At 37.4% G+C, this 17,850-nt stretch overlaps 1 protein-coding gene across 7 annotated transcripts in view; it reads left to right on the top strand.

The window, feature by feature from the left end:
* Positions 1 to 17,850, top strand: part of pcbp4 (poly(rC) binding protein 4) — a 95,319-nt gene that overhangs the window by 54,133 nt on the left and 23,336 nt on the right. For all 7 annotated transcript variants that reach the window (XM_083534519.1, XM_083534523.1, XM_083534521.1 and 4 more), the window contains exons 5-7: positions 3,836 to 3,952; positions 11,392 to 11,523; positions 13,015 to 13,143. In XM_083534519.1, the coding sequence (XP_083390645.1) occupies positions 3,836 to 3,952; positions 11,392 to 11,523; positions 13,015 to 13,143 (378 nt within the window). The remainder of the gene's footprint in view (positions 1 to 3,835; positions 3,953 to 11,391; positions 11,524 to 13,014; positions 13,144 to 17,850) is intronic.

Raw genomic sequence — 17,850 nt, 5'->3', positions numbered from 1 at the left:
TAGATAGATAGATAGATAGATAGATAGATAGAAAGAAAGAAAGAAAGAAAGAAAGAAAGAAAGAAAGAAAGAAAACCATCCCAGTATCCCAAGCTCAAAATCTACCACTCCTTACTACCCTACTATTCTTTTATGGACCAAATTATCAGTTTTAAATGTTTTTATGAAAAAAGAACACACACAAAAGCTCAGATCCCAGAAACAAAATAAGTAGCCCCCAATTAAAAGTGTTATCGTTCAGCGGGGAAACTGCTTAACTGGCAACCCTGACCAGAATAATCATTGTCTGGATAAATTCAGTATAAAATGTATTAGTTGAGATACTGAATGCCCAGACCTATTAATGGGATGGAGAAATATGATCCCAATGCCAGAATTTTTGAAAGGTGGGTACAAATTGCAAATTAGCAATGGCATCAGTGCTGGTTCACACTTTCATAGACAGCTCCGGATCCGGTTGCCAGAACAACCTTGATGAGACCAGAACTGGGCCAAAATTGAAATGTGGCCACAGCATTAGCTACGAGCTATGCCTGGTTGCAGTAGGATGATGGTGTAAAACTCAAATGCAGAAATTGTAGCTTGCGGTCCCCCTCAATACATCGGGGGACGAGTGACAATTGACAGAACTGATTCATACGTGCCAAATTTGGAATCTTCTATCTGGTAGGCCAAGTACATCTATAAAAATCCTCAGTCAGAAATGTTGTATTGGACACAGTAAAAAAAAAAAAAATGGCAGTCAGTATGTTTGTAGAACTGAAGTGTTGAGAGCTGATACCCAACCTAAGTGGGAATTACAGTAATAGAGATGACTCGCTATATAAGCAATGAAAGCAATAGGCCAAGCAGGGGTCAAACTGAGTTCAAGAGAGGGTCATTAGAGCATCTGGTGACCTACAAACATCTGTGGGCCTAAACATAACAATAAAAATAAATAACTATCCTCATCTCTGTCCGTGCCGAGCGAGCACCTTCGGTTGCAGGAATAAATTTTACAAATGTTAATCAATAAGCAAGAACTAGCTTTTCAATGGCCGAAACCAAGAAACCAAACTGCAAACACGGCAGGATCCTGAAAATGACGGCAAAACAGCCTCATTCACGCGCTACTGAAGAAACCCGTTTTTAAAAGCAAACAAGAATGAGTTAAGAGGAGAAGGGCACAATCTCTGCAGTAATATACATCAGTGAAATTGCATCTGAAATGCATGCTGAGGGTGGACAGGGTGTAAATCTTTTTTTTTAAATCTAGCCATTCAGGCAACTAAAATATGTTTTTATTAATGTCGTTCCTACCCAGCCGCTGAAAGGGTTTAAAAGATGTAGCTAGCTTAACATGGGAACATATGAAAAGCTAGTCTGAGATGAAAAAAGAAAGTGAGTACCTTTTACTATCGAGATTAAAGCAGCTACAAACATTGATCTTTTCACTAGATTTTATGTTTCTCTCTTTAGAACCTTTGAAGATCATTTGAAAAAGAAATGGTCATGTTACAGAGGAGAGAAAATTTGTGTTTGAGAAAATTGATGTCAGACTTATTTGATTCTACTGAACCCAGGTTCGATTGCGCTCATCTAACATCAGCACAAATGCGAATGGAGAACACAAAGTACGACTGGCCCAATCATTTTCCTTTTGGTTAATGTCATACTCATAATTCACTGACCAGGCAAAACTTTATGGCCACTGAACAGGCATAACATTATAACCACCTGCCGAATATTGTGTTGGTCCCCTTTTGCAGCCAAAACAGTTCTAACCCGTTGAGCATTAACAGCATTAACTTCTTCAGCAATTTGAGCTTCAGTTGCTCGTCTGTTGAATCAGACCACACAGGCCAGCCTTCCCTACTCACATCATGCATCAATGAGTGGTTACCAGTTCACCACTGTTCATCCTTGGACCACTTTTGATGACTATTTACCAATGCAGATTGGGAAGACCACACAAGCTGCAGTTTTGGAGATGCTCTGACCCAGTCGTCCAGCCATCACAATGTGGCCCTTGTAAAATCCTTGTACCTCGAACAGGTGCCATAAAGAAGTGACAATCAGTGGTATTCATGCCACTTGTCATAATGTTATGTCATAATGTTATGCTCGGTTGGTTTACGTGTTGCATGCCAAAGGTCATTGGATGTACAAAAGTAACTGAGTGTCTTCCTTAGATGCATCACATTTACAGTATCTTACAAAAGTAAGTACATCCCTCACATTTCAGCAACCATTTTACTATATGTTCTTAAGGGACAATACCATAGAAATGGACCTTGGATATATTTTAGAGTAGTCAACGTGCAGCTTGTATAGCAGTATGGATTTACTGTCCTCTTGTCAAAATGTCTGGCAACAAAACCGAGTACGCCTTAAGTGATAACAGCTGTGCGTCGCTTAACCAAGCAAAGCCACATGTCCTATTATCCATGTTTATTTTTTTTGTCTCCTTAATGGGACCATACAAATTTGTGTATCTTGTATTAGAGCAGTTAAAATTTGGTGGTTTGAGTACAGTTCTCTTATACTGCTCACTGGATGTTCAACATGGCACCTCAATGGCAGAAAACACTCTGAGGATCTGTGAATTAGAATTGTTGGCCTTAGCTATAAGAACACCCTGAAGCTGAGTTACAGTACAGTGGTCAGGGTCATACAGAGGTTTTCCTAGACGGGTTCCACTCGGAACAGGACTCGCAAGGGTCGATCGAAGAAGTTGAGTCTTTGTGCTGTGCGTCAGGTGCAGAAGCTGCTTCAAAAAAATGCTGAGCGAGTGCTGCCAACATTGCTTTAACTTACTTTTGTGAGATACTGTCAAGCATATCAAGCATGCAGATACAAATTCTGCCAGATCCAAGAGTGTTAAAAATGAACCAATCCCTGTCCGACCAATCAGAATGGAGTATCCAAGCCTGCCATAATGCACATTTATTTAAGTCCTTTTTTATGTAAGTTGGTGAAAGTGAGGTGGTAAATTTGACCAAATAAACCACACACACTGATGTAATAATACATAGAAAATACGTAGGTGATGCAGATTCTAAATTTAACTCTCGTCCCATTTTGCCACACAACTGATTCCTTTTCAGCTCTGAAATGGCAGCTATACAGGGTTTGTGCAGCACAACTGTGTGGCATATGCATGAAGCCAGAGCGCTGTGTGTGTGTGTGTGTGTGTGTGTGTGTGTGTGTGTGTGTGTGTGTGTGTGTGTGTGTGTGTGTGTGTGTGTGTGTGTGTGTGTGAGAGAGATTGATGGAGTGATCAGTGTTAATGGGGAGAGACAGCAGGGGGCCTGCAGGAAGATGATTCACACAGTCCAGCACAGCACAGCAATTTCTTGAGTCACACACACGGGCACACTGGAGAATGAGTCATTGAGCACACGAGCGGAAAGAAACACACATGCACACACATTAATGCCTTTACATTCACTGTTATGATTTAAAAATAGTCTTCTATTTTTACAAAACAAGCATGCACAAGTCTCTCTGTGTCCATTTTACAAGCAAAATGAAAGCAGGGGCCACTTAGACATCTTTTATCACAATTTATCACACATACCTTCACACACACACACACACACACACACACACACATTTTCTCAAGCATATTTTTTCTGTTTCAGAGCCCAGACGCTGGCCCAGAGAAGTGCTAAACGACACACATAAGAATGCAAAAAAGCATCTCTAAGTGATTTGATAGTGAGAAAGAAAGAAAAAAATAGAAAAGTGGTGGAGAGATATCAGCAATAATGTCTCCCACCACACTGTATATGATCTACACTTGTCTGGTCCTGTTGTTCAGATCTCTTTCTTTCTGATCTGTCTGTCCTAACAGAGTAGCGCACGAATTAACATCTCCGAGGGTTCTTGCCCCGAGCGGATCATCACCATCACCGGCCCCACAGAGTGTGTGTTCCGAGCCTTCACCATGATCACAATAAAGCTGGAGGAGGTGAGGGAGAGAGTGAAAGCATACACACACACTTTTTGTCAGGCATGTACATCCAGCATGTATATATATATATATATATATATATATATATATATATATATATATATATATATATATATATATATATATATATATATATAAACACACACACAGCCATCATTATGGGATTGAACAAATATTGATGCTTTATACAAATGTATGTTTATTATTAGTGAAATCGTACTCAACATAGAGCATGAAAACTAAATATTCTTGGAAATTTTTTACATTTATTATGGTGTTTTTAATTACATAAACCATCAGGACACCAAACGGAACTTTTGCTCTGTTTCCACACTGACAGTTTTAATTGCCGGACGCGTGCATCATGGCGGATTATGATGCTTAATTTGAGACCTGGCACATCAGTAAAACAAGTGTTTAGTGATTTAAAATTATCTTTTGGTGCCTTTTATTTTTTTGCTATATATATATATATATATATATATATATATATATATATATATATATATATATATATATATATATATATATATATATATAGAGAGAGAGAGAGAGAGAGAGAGAGAGAGAGAGAGAGAGAGAGAATGATAGATAGATAGATAGATAGATAGATAGATAGATAGATAGATAGATAGATAGATAGATAGATAGATAGATAGATAGATAGATAGATAGATAGATAGATAGATAGATAGATAGATAGATAGAAAAGAGAGTTTACTCTCATATGTACAGGTCTGTTACACCAGCCATTAAAATTTTTCTAATCCCCCCCTCAATTGCAGACATAATTTATAAAAGGACGAAAGGTAACAAGAATTAAAATAACTAATTTATAAAATTACTGTAGCAAAAGTGCAAGAAGGGAGAACAAAAACAATTAAACATGGTGTATGTGAAGTCCTGAAGAGAAATTTCAGGGGTAGTCCATGTTGTTATTTAGATTTATGAGGGATGGATGTATGTGTGTGTGTGTGTGTGTGTGTGTGTGTGTGTGTGTGTGTGTGTGTGTGTGTGTGTGTGTGTGTGTGTGTGTGTCTATGTATCCGGGGGTAGACTCAAAATGAAACCAGCTAAATTTAGCAAATCTTGCAGGGGCAGACACATGCAAATCTACTAAGCGGGATTAAAACTGCACACACCCCTTATTAATACCAGTTACATTCTCAAGCAACATACAGTAGCTGAGAATGAGGAGCAAAGAGTCAGTATTTATATTTATTAAAAAAAAAAAAAAAAAAACCTTCACATTTAGGCCACGCCCACTTCAGATGTTTGGAGGATTCAGTAAACACAGATTCAGATTGTCTGATTGTGGAACACTGCTAAATGACACAGTTGGAACTGTACAGCTTTATTATATTCATCAGACTAATTATTTAAAATGTTGATTAATCAATGAATTACCCACAGAATTACCCAAAATGCCCACAAAGTCATTATTTGACGTGACGCACCATTAAGCACAACCCGCCCAATTCCGTCCACCTACAGACACTCAAACCTCGACACACAGAATTCTAATTCACCCCATATGCTTTAATGACTCCGCCTCGATTGCGCCTTCTGTTGAGAACTTTGCTTCGATGCCTCACATCTCACACCAATCCCATTATTTCCTTCATACACGTGGCAGGGTGCAGCTCATTAACCAGCTGCAGGGAATCTCCCCGTGACTCAGCCCAGCCTCGTTCAGATATGAACGAGTTGTCATAGAAACCTTAGCTGCAGCGGGGTCAAGATTCTCACACCGAGCACACGCTGCACATCACAGCTTCACAGTGTTCAATTTAGGGGCCTGTTCCACTCCAGACATCCTTAAATTGTTATTTTTGAAGTGGATTTAAAGGGCACGGAGGAATGCGGGAAAACCCGAGTAGCGCTTAATGAAAGCCCTTGAAAGGTTTTCCTATTTTTGATTTTATTTATTTTTTCATATACAAAACAACATTCAACATAAGAAACAACACAACAAATTTTATTTTATTTGACACACACATATATACAGAGTACGACATGCAGTAAAATGCTTTATACGTCTGTCCGGCATGAGGGAATAGGATAGGGAGAAAAATAAAACAAAGAAAAAGAATGCAGATAAATAAAGAGTATAAACTATGTATAATATAAAATATATAAAGATATATATGAGGAAAAAAGTGTATATACAAGGTCTGCTTATGTACAGTAAACAGTACATACATAAAATACATTTTACACCCTATGAAAAGAAAATATTATAAATTACCGTAATTTCCGGACTATAAAGCGCACCCATATATAACTGAATTTGACAAAGATTTTTATTTTGAACATAAATAAGCCGCACCTGTCTACAAGCCTGTCCTACACTGAAACTAATGAACTTTACACAGGCTTTAACGAAAGACAGTGTCTGTTACACGGTGTAACGGGTAAAATATGTTGTGGCTCCTTTAGGAGCATAGCGGTATTTTGGGAATAGCCTGCCGCCGCATTTTCCCGCTATTACTGCATGTGTGCAAGACCGAGGAATATGTCCTTATTATTTTCTGATGCTCAGTTCTAAGTTTCTGTGACTAAACCGTAACGCTGTTGCCAAGAAAAATAAAAAAGCACGAGTTTTGAAAACCTGTCTGTGCTTATATGATTTCTGTTGTAACTGGAGTTAGCAAGCTCGCCCTTCACCCAGACTCAACCCGTTACAACGGCTTGTATCTAAACAGTAGCCGACCAAGAAAGTCATTGTTCACTGTCTTCCTCCTTCCTTTCACAACTATTTCTCGTGGGAGTTTATCTTTTGCCACCGCCGATCGTTTAAAAAAAACGTTTTTTCTCCCAATGCCGTGCAGCTCAGAACACAGGTGAGGTGCGTTTTTTTGTTTCCGTTCGGAAATTTCATTGGTCTAATGTTATGTCACTCAGTTTTTTGGCTTGAAGTTTGTGCAACCAGGAAAAACCCAGGAAAAATTCATAAATTAGCCGCTTCGTTGTTCAAACCGCGGGGTTCAAAACGTGGGAAAAAAGTAGGGGCTTATAGTCCGAGAAATACGGTATAAGTGCAGAATGGCAGATATAGAAAAGATCAGATCTGTAGTGATTACTCAACTACCTATTGATTTGTATTACATCACCTGTTTGTGGGGCATTTTCTTAAAACAGCACTTTCTGTCATGCTATACCATGCTCCTGTTATCGCTTATGTTATTGCAGCTGCAAAGAACCCGTTGCTCTTTTTTTTGCTTTCTTTTGAAGTTAAAACCATGAAAAAAATAAGATAAAACACAAAGATGTTCATCTGACTCATATAAACCGCTGACAGTGAAGACTCCTTCCATGAATGAATAATAAAGCATAATGAAGCATCTCTTTACAGTAAACTTATCACTACCATTTTATGTTTATTAGCAAGATAATTTAAAATACCTTTATTTTGGGCTTTTGATTATACTTTGTACAAGTCAATGTCAAAAAGCTGTTACTATAGAAACATTTGTCTTTGTCAGAGCTGCTTATATACAGTTGACCTTGAATAACCTCCTCTTGATTTAAGGACATTAACTGGTATCATTAAGGAATATCATACAAGCAAGAGTGCTTTTGTACTGAATATTGGCATGGCTGTGATTAATTGTAGTTACGATGTTGCTTTTATACACACTAATATAAACAATACATCATCATGTAAGCAACAATTCGGATAATATACGGTTACATTTTTGGTTAATTTTTGCTCCACTAGTTGGAATGTGGAACGCGTTTCTGGCGCGTTCCTATTTTAAGGCAAAAGTCATATTCCTGAAATTGCCGCTGATAATGTCACTAACACTATTGTAGTAACTGTTTAGTGCAATTGTATGTGACGAACACAGACGAGTGAAGCGAAACACACAGTTAAACATCCCACATTTCTCTTAGAACATTGCTTAACCAATCAAACTTACTGATTCAAACACATTCTCAAACTAAAAGGTCTTGGTATTTCATACCATCCAGCATGTGTTTAGTTACCATTTGTTTAATAGATATGCCTTAAAGGTAATTCTAAATGCCATCTAGTAGTAAGGCTGGTCATGAAGGCATGCTGTCATTCGATAACTGGCTTTATTTCCCCTTCCAGAAAAAGCGCTGACTGGAGCACCTCGGGTTTCTTTCACACTTGGCTTTTTTTTCCTTGAGAAAAGCAACGGCCCGGGTATCTATTTTGCTGATATGGAAAAAATAAAAAATAAAATCAGCTGATGCACCTGTAACCATTAGAACACTTTACCGTTCTTAGCTGGTTAATCGACCGAATAACAAGTCTAGTTTGCTAATGTAGGTAGACTAGATTTGTTGCGATAAGCCCTAAATAAAAAATAGAATGGTTTACCTCATTGAGGTGGTTGTATGCCATAGAGCTTTAGAGAGGAATTTAGGCTGCATGACTATATGTAGCTATAATTAGTAAGAGGTCACATTGTGTGCAGGTGAATATGCCTAAAATAGCAGTGTTACATTGCAACAAGAGAAAATTGGGAATGAAATATTCTCCAAAATGTTGCAAAATCTACTTCTATTCACCCACTAAGACTCACTTTTCACTATTTTCTCCAGTTTGCAACCTTGAATTAAAAAAAAAGCAAGAATAGTCCATTTTTTAAACATTGTAAGCTCCACTGCAAACAGAAGAAGAAAAAAACAAGTAAAATGTGTTCTGGTGGTTGAGATGGGGGGGACTTGCCAGTGTGAAAGGACCCAGGATGACAATCCTCAGTCCTCTTAGCTAAGTATTAACTCTCCTTTCGAAGATTTAAGCCCAAGAACTGCTTCTTTACTTAATTCCAACACACTGGCAACACACCTAACAATGTTTTTCTTTATATCATAAACTTAAAGAGTAATTATTCCTAATCTGATTATCCTGTTTTACTAAAAATATTCCCTTTTAGTATTATTTTTTCCCTCATGTTTTTTCATGGGCTTTTTACCTCATCGATTTTGTCCCTGTTTGTCATTAAGGCGCTAATTCTACATCTAGATTTCTATGAAGCTCATTTGGAACAATTGTTATTGGTAGATTTGCTTAACAATTTCTCAGTAAGTGTACCATGGGTCAGTTCAACTCAATACTTCATAAATATACTTCATTTTTCTTTTGGTGTTTTTTGTATTTTGGTTCATTTCTCTTCAATTTCTATCTCAAGTTCTCTATTTTTCTTTATCTTAAAAGCAAAATGAAGAAACCAAATGACAGCCTAAGGCCTACTTCAAACCCATGTAAAGCACAGATGTCAGCATGTTGAAACTGTAGGAGGAAGTAATGAATTTGATCCCCTCATCAATCACCTGTACTCAAAAGTACAGCCATGTAGTCACCCTTCTGAAAAAAGTAAAAACACTCTGAAAGTGCGCATAAACAGCTGAATAAAACATTACGGATATTCGAGTCAAGTAACAAGACAAAGAAATCTATGAATTCTGTTAAGGATTCAGGCTTTATCCTGTGCAATTGTTTAACAGATTTATGTTTGTAAGGGTGAATACAGAATTCAAACCTACGTGTGAACTTACTCGTATGGCGGTTAATGTCACAATGAATGAGTGATACTTCACCAGGTTGTGAAAGTATATTAGGAGGAAGAGGGTGAAAGGATTGACCTGGACATCTTCTATCACAGGACACCATAGGAAGTACTGAAGGCATGCGCTGTTTGTGGCTATGAGGATTTAACAAGTGGGATACCATGGGCACATCTAGCTGTTTTACCGCCTACTTATACAACAGATACTTCCTGTATTGGTCACGGGGCATTCAAAGAGGGCCAATATTTCCTATAATCACATTGTGACAGTTCTTCTGTATCCACAACATTTCAAAACACTCCAAAATTATACAGTGGTTACTACATTAGTATTAATAGCATCATCAGCATACATGGTTAACGATACTTCCGACTCCAAGAATAAAAGCTTAACAGATGAAGATTAAAAGAGCTGACAGATGTACTGTAGGGTTTACCTGAAGCTTGTTTAACAGGAATCAACAAGGAGTGTGGTGTGGTGTGTCTATGTTGTCTGGCAAATACCTAAGTTCAAATCAAAGCCATGATGATATTCAGTATAACTACACTCTTGCAGTTGATTTGTTTTGGAAATAAAATCCAGAAGTTGAGTTTTATATATCTGAGAGGATGTAAGATGTGTAAATGCAAATTCTCAAGTTACTTGTTTTGGCACTTTATTTACAGAAATACATTGGATCCATATCTTTGTATATGATTTTTTTTTTTTTATTAGGACATTTGAGGGACTGTAGAATGTAGTAGTTGGCAGACAAACCCAGTGTAAAGACAGTTGCAGGAATAAATACAGTGGTCGGGTTCCATTCCACTCAGGCCTACACTGGGCGTAATTATTCCCTTCACGTAGCAGAAGCAGAAGTTGATAGGCAGCGAGACAGTGGTTGCTATTTACATTTCAAACCCCAGCAAGAATCCTGCTCCCCACTAATTAATTGCAGTGATGGTGGGCCTTGACTTGGACCAGTATTTATTGCCGGACTTAATTAAAGAAAGAGCCTCTGAAACTGCTCTGGATGACTAATGGACATTCAAGCCCATTGCCCTTAAAGCACCGAGGCGTGTGTTCGTTAAATTTGGCCTGCATTGCTGAACTCAAGCCACGTTGCAGTTTTTTTTTTCCTCTCTGTCAGTCAGAAGCATTCGAGTATACGAAATACGAGTGTCTGATTCCAAGGAATGGTCCTGAAGGCAGTGGCACATCAACTGCAGCCTCAAAAGTAACACTCGAGATGCTTGGAATGGGTAAATATTATGCATAACCTGGTGGTGGAAATCAATGCGAAACTCAGCCACAAGGCATGTTCCACTTTGTTCATTTACTTTTAACCTTTAGCCAGTGAGTCATATTGATTGGCAAACAGTGAAAAGGATTTGGAGGGGGGGGCATGATGGGCTGATTAAATTCTACTGCAAAAAAACGCTTTCAAGCACGGAATCCGATGCACAAGGTCGTCACTTCAAATCTCAGTAATTGTCTCATTGGAGGAGGTCAGTGACTTTTCTGGAAACGGTTCATACTGTAATTGTGTCCGGTTGATACAAAGGATTTAAAATAATTTTTTCTGGTTAGTAGAGGCTAGAGGTTGGGCGATGGGAAAACTGTACAAACTACACATTGGTCAAACTGCACTTTACCACTCACTGAGGTATCAATATATGCTGTTTTAGGATGCATGGGATATAAAATGATACAAACAGATTTATAAAGCTTTCTTACAGACATGGTATGTAAGAAGGTCAAATCAGAGCTATACTTTAAATAAGGCTTATTCATTCCATTACATACATTCCACATAATTGCTGGTATTAATATGATACAAGTAAAAGGTTCCACTTTTAAACTCTGTTAAATGTATTCCACTTTTCCTACATATATCATATTGTGTATTTCAGGACCTGGCTGCTCTCGTGGCTAACGGCACCGTCACTAGTAAGCCTCCAGTCACGCTGCGTCTGGTTATTCCTGCCAGCCAGTGCGGCTCTCTAATTGGGAAAGGCGGCTCAAAAATCAAAGAGATCCGAGAGGTAAGGGCCACAGCAATACACTTTATATCTTTGCCTTTCTCTCTCTCTCTCTCTCTCTCTCTCTCTCTCTCTCTCTCTCTCTCTCTCTCTTCCTTCTCTTCTTCCACTTGAAGACCTCTAAGGAACAGTCCTCAATGCTTTGTGTGTTCAAGCTGCTTACTCTGCTGCATATTTCATGGGTCTGGATGCCAGTAAAAACCCATTTATTTTACATTTATGGTCTCTGCTGTCTGCCCGGGGATGAGGTAATGCCGCGTGCTGGGTCATGCTAACTTTGGAGTGGTCACTAATGCAGGAAATGGAGGGAGGTGAAAGAAATGGATGGGATAGGTAGCTGAGCTAATGAACACAGGCGTTGAGAACTAATATTTGATATTATTAAGTGCCTGCATGCGATACATTTGATGAACTACTTGTCAATTGCTATCTAAAATGGTGTGCGTTTTTATTAACCTGCCTTCTATAGAAGTCAGATTTCAAATCTTGAAATTGATTGGCCTACGAATTAAATAATGTTCGATAAAAGCAAAGCTCTCACAGTGGTTCTAAGTGTTTTTGTACTGATAGGTTTAAAGGATATAAAAAAATTAAATATGATTTAAGAAAGAAAACATGCCCAATCATCTGTGTTAGGAGAAGATTCATTCAAGTAGATGTGGCATGTTTTGCAAATGAGCTCAAATTTTAAGTGGGTGGAGCTTTATGGTCTAAAAGGGCAAACTGGTGCAGGAAGTAGCCAAGGAATGTGTAGAGTTGTCAAGATGTGGGTGAAAACAATAGGATCTTAGAAAACTGCTAGACCCAAGCATTATTCAAAACATTATCCCCAATGACCAGTACATATCCCGATTTTTAACATAACCCCATTATCTGTACAAATCCAAATCCAAATTAGCATACAGTACACCAAAATGGCAAATCATTGTCATATAAAAGGAACGATCCATGTTAGGAGGCAATGGCGTAAAACATGCAACGCGGCACAGCACAGCAAAAACTAGCAAACATGACCATAATTAATTCCTTACTTACTGTTTTAGATTTTATTTCGTGAATAAAGTCTCCACAGAGGACAGATTGTACGTGAGAGAAAATATTTCTGGATTAAGTAGGTGTGCAGTCACAAAAAAAGACCCATCACAAGATCCTGACAGAGCTAATGCTTAAATGTACTGCTTTAATGGCTAGCATGGGGGGGGGGGGGGTTCAGGCGTGTTAACCTGAGCAAAGCTAGAACACAGCTATTTCTGTATTATGTATTTAAATACATTTGGTAACCCTTTCTATGAACTTTTATTTATAAATCATCATTAACTGTGCTTACAAGTATTTCCTTAATAACCTGTAATCATGTTATTTGAGTGTCACAGGTTTTTATAATGCCATGCGGTTTATTACACAAGCTTTAGAACTAATAGCGAAGCAAATTATTCTTGAGCAATGTGTGTGTGTGTGTGTGTGTGTAGTAATGGATTATTCATTCACTAACAGAGCACAGGGGCACAAGTGCAGGTCGCAGGTGACCTGCTTCCCAACTCCACAGAACGAGGCGTGACGATATCCGGGAGCCAAGAAGCCATCATCCAGTGTGTTAAACTCATCTGCACCGTCATATTAGAGGTACTGCTGACCTCTGTCCTTCTCTTCAATCTTCTCACATTTTGTATTATAGGCTGGAACTCTAGGGGATTTAAGGGCTCATTGCCAGACTTACAAAGCATGGAAAATTTCTGAGTGCTTTGAAAAAAATATTCTGTTGTCAATGTAAAATATACTTTTGAATAGGCTTTTATGGAATGAGAAACGTACAGAAGCCCTAAAGATCATTGCATACTTTTGGAACTTGTTAATGGGGCTGGTGTTGTAGGCATGTGTGTGACATTGCCATAATACACATTTCTGAATTGTTTTGCTGTAAAGACTTTAAATCAACATTAAATGCGAATTTATATACAAGCTTCTCAAATCTCTTACATTCAGAGACCTTTTAAAGTGATAGATAGATAGATAGATAGATAGATAGATAGATAGATAGATAGATAGATAGATAGATAGATAGATAGATAGATAGATAGATAGATAGATAGATAGATAGATAGATAGATAGATAGATAGATAGATAGATAGATAGATAGATAGATAGATAGATAGATAGATAGATAAGAAAAAATATGACAAACCCAACTTACTGATAACAGGAAAACAATCTGTGACAAGATCATGAGGAAAGAAGGAACTAAAAAGAAAAAATGCTTGGCATCTTCATTCAAAGTTACTTCCTAATGTACTTTAAAATGAGTCACTGAAGGATAAGATTCGAGGCTTGAGCTCAAGTGAGTCATGTTGTCATGTTAACTTTTACATACTGGACCCTATGCTGCTTGTTAAAATACAATGTAAAACTACTGAACACACACAAACCCCAATTAACCGTCCCAGTTCTGTTTCTGCATTGTGTCATTAGACTTTTTAACACACTTAAATAAAACATCTGTAGGTATAAAACCCTAACCAAACTTGAAAAGCTTTGTCTGAAATATGAGTCCAAATTTGCACTTTCTTCTCAGGAACACTACTTACAAGGACTATTACAATAAGCTCCGGCAGCGCACACCGTGATTTCAAATTTCGTTATGCGTTTTGCCACAAAAAAAAAAAACCAGCCAAAAAGATTTGTCACTGAGCAACTAAAGTACGATCCATGCTCATTTTCTAAGATCTCCAATAGTCCCGAATGAATTCGCTATTAAATCCCTGTCTTTTAACTTGAACAATTTTGGAAGGAGAGTTTTTTTGTTTGTTTAATCATTGGTTACTATGTGCCCAGCTCCTGTTCTTTTAAATGTTAAAGGGCTAGATGGCAGCATGACTTGTCCGAGGCTATTTGTGCTAAACCCCTGTGCTGAGATCTCCAGTTCCTGCTTCAGGCTTGCTTCTTACTGGTTGTTCTCACCTGCTCGCGGATGCAAATTATTCAAAGTCACATGTTGAATGTTTTAACAGATTCCTTTCACTTGAATGGGTAGCTGCGGTGTAGCGCCCGGCCTGATCCAAATCACTGACATCACACTATTTTCAGCACATTGTATTCTTTTCTGAAGCTACAAGGAAGTTAACTTCAAAAGATCTTTATTATATTTGTACAAATTAATATGCAAATTCAGGGTTGAGTGGTTAGCATATTTACCTCACACTTTTGAGGTTGGGGATTTAGTTCCTGTTTCTACCCTGTGGGCATGGATGTTCTCCCAGTGTTTCAGAGGTTTTTCCTCACCAATCCAAAAACATGCATCGTAGGCTGATTTTAATTTTCCCAATTGTCCTTAGTGTGTAAATGGCTGTGTTCTTTTCTCTCGGGTGAATTGACACCCCATCCACAGTGTCCACTGCCTTGTGCCTCAAGTTCCCTGAGCTGGGTATAGAAAATGGATGGATTGAAACATGATTTCATAATATCTCCTGCATGAAACATCCCTTTTTCACGAGTCATCCATTGCAGTTTAAGGCAAAATCGATTTAAGTTCCCACTATGTTACCTCTATGAAATATATTGTGTATTATTGGGTGTTCAACAGAGAGTTGCATCATTTTTTTTTAAAGATTCCAGATATATTTGAACACCGACTGACAAGGTCCCTTTCAATGTACAACCTTTTTACTCAAATTATAGCCTTCAATATTTCAGAATTTCAAATGATGCTATTATCAAAAAAGAAGAAGAAACATTAATTGTTTAATTTGTATGTCATTAATGAACATAAATGCAGGTTAAAACATATATTTGAGACTTCTAAAAAAAAACTAAACTAAAAAAGAAAATACACACAAATATCCAATTAATATAAATGATCAATCTAAATCAATTTTAAAATGTGCCATGCCACAGTATTGCCTGATTCTGATCTTCATTCTAATGTTTCTTGGATAAATCGTGTAAAAAGCAGCATTAAATCCTGCATTATTCCCTGACAGGAACCATGTCACATGAAAATGTATTAGATTTATGCTCCTCAATCATATCATAAATCACCATATTAGAGGTTATCAACATGTTTTAAATTGCCTCTTGCTTGTATGTTACATCATATTACATTTAGCTTTAAAAAAGCACACAAACCAAAAAGTATTTGGTTCTCCAGTCTAGATTTCTATCTTGACTTATTAGTCATTAAAGGCAAGTGCTAATGTTTAAAGACGGGTTGTCTAGACAGTATAAAAATTCTGGAAGCCTCAGAAGCAAAAAATATACATAGGTCATTTTCTTTACTGTGAAAGAGACATCCAGGGAGATGTGAAACCAGTTTCTGAATATGCATAACTTTACCTTTCTAACTTATGAACTTGAGTCTCTAACTTTAAATATTACAAAAGCAAAGACTGTAACTGAGTTTGATTCTGACTTACAGCCCATAATTTACAGAGTCTCATTGAAAAACACTAATTGTTTTCATTTAAACCTGCCCAGTCACCTGACTATTAAATAATTATTTGGGATGACCAGCTAGCGAGGAATAACTTGTGTGTAAAGCTGTTATTCATGCTAAGGAAGGATTTTTTAATGAAAATAAAGTTGAACATTTTTATATTTTTGTATTTGTTTGGACAAAGTTTTTTGAGTCAGATTTAAAATCATCTCCCTTTCAGGAACTCGAGCTGCATCAAAACTCTTAGCGTTCCCAAAACGTTTCCGAAGCGTTTCGACCCAGCGTCTCATTCCCTCAGGGAACTAGGGTTACATACGTAACCTAGAGATGTTCCCTTTCAGGAACTCGAGCTGCGTCGAAACGATTTGGAAACGCTTTGGGAACGCTAAGCGTTTTGACCCAGCGTCTCGTTCCCTCAGGGAACTAGTGTTACATACGTAACCTAGAGACATTACATTACTTGCTTTTCTTAATGTTCAAAGTCAGCAAAGTAATAAGTAGGGAAAGTTATATAAATTCAGAGACTGATAACGAACCTCATTGGATGGTCCTTAAGGTGGATGCATATATTTTTTACCTCTGAGCTTTCAGAATTTCAATATTGTCTACACAAACCCATCATTAAACATAAGCACTTGTCTTTGAAAACTGCTAAGGTAAGGTAGAAATCTGAAGTACACCGAAGAACTATTTACGTTTTCAATTGTTGTTGTTGCTTCAGATGTATATCAACACATAAATTTTTAAAATCTGAAAAGAGTAGAGAGGATTTTTCAGTTAAAGTATTCAGTGTCTTCGATTTCACCTCTAATGCTCATACATTTCTTTAAATGCATCATACGGTGCTATGATTTGCAACCATCCTGAGTCTCACCAATATTCCAAATGGCTTCCTGCTTAAGAGATAATGGGCCTCTCCTAAGTAATGCGCTGAAGAACTGATCGATAAGCACATTGCATTTGTGTTCGGCCTGTCAGCATTTCTGCTCATTAAGGTAATAAAGTAACATCAGTCTGCAGTCTCGCCAGTGGAACAAATTAAAGAACACACTGAAACTTTATAGTCCAGTAACCACACCACCATCTCTACCAAATTCTAAATATATTAATAATTTTTCTTCGTTCCTTTCATTTATATTTACTTGGTTATATATCCGACATTTCTCCACATTTTTGCTTTTTAAACATTTTAGCTGTTATCTCGTTACTCTAGCTAGCATCAAGATTGAACTTGATTGTGGTTATCCAATGTACATGTGAATATTCTGAAAAGAGAGATCTTCAGTTACATAGGAATGCTGAAATATTGGAATATTTTTGATTTAGCAAAATGCAGTGTGCCATAAAAATGTTAAACCACTGAAAGGTGACGTAAATAACATTTATCACCTGTGGTGGACAGTAACGAAGTAAATGTAATTTGTTAAAGTATTTAAGTAGCTTTTTTGTATATCTATACTTTACTGAAGTATTTCCAATTGACTTTGACTTCACTACATTCCAGAGTCAAATATCTTTAATAATAATCAGTGTAACCACTAATCAGGGTAGAGTACGCGCTCTGTTTTTAACTTGTTTTGATCGCCGCATCTGTTTATCACCAACGTACAGTTCAGCGTCAGTTCAACAGCAAACAGAACATTAGACACGAGAGTATAAATGATGGAGGAACTCCTGACTCTAACTTGCCGCAACACCAAGTAGTTAAAAAAATAAGGTTTTGTAGTAATGATAATTTTAATAGATATCAATTAGTGTTCACTCAATAATATCATCCTAATAATAGACTGGTGTGCTGAGCGTAACGGAGTCTTTTCACATAAACTGATTGATTAAGCATTAAGAGTCCTGTCACAAAAAAATGATAAGATGAAAACTTTATAGTCATAATAAATCATCGTAC

Source organism: Silurus aristotelis (assembly GCF_946808225.1).
Source record: "Silurus aristotelis genome assembly, chromosome: 28".
Taxonomy (NCBI): domain Eukaryota; kingdom Metazoa; phylum Chordata; class Actinopteri; order Siluriformes; family Siluridae; genus Silurus; species Silurus aristotelis.
This window is presented reverse-complemented; position numbering and strand designations above follow the sequence as displayed.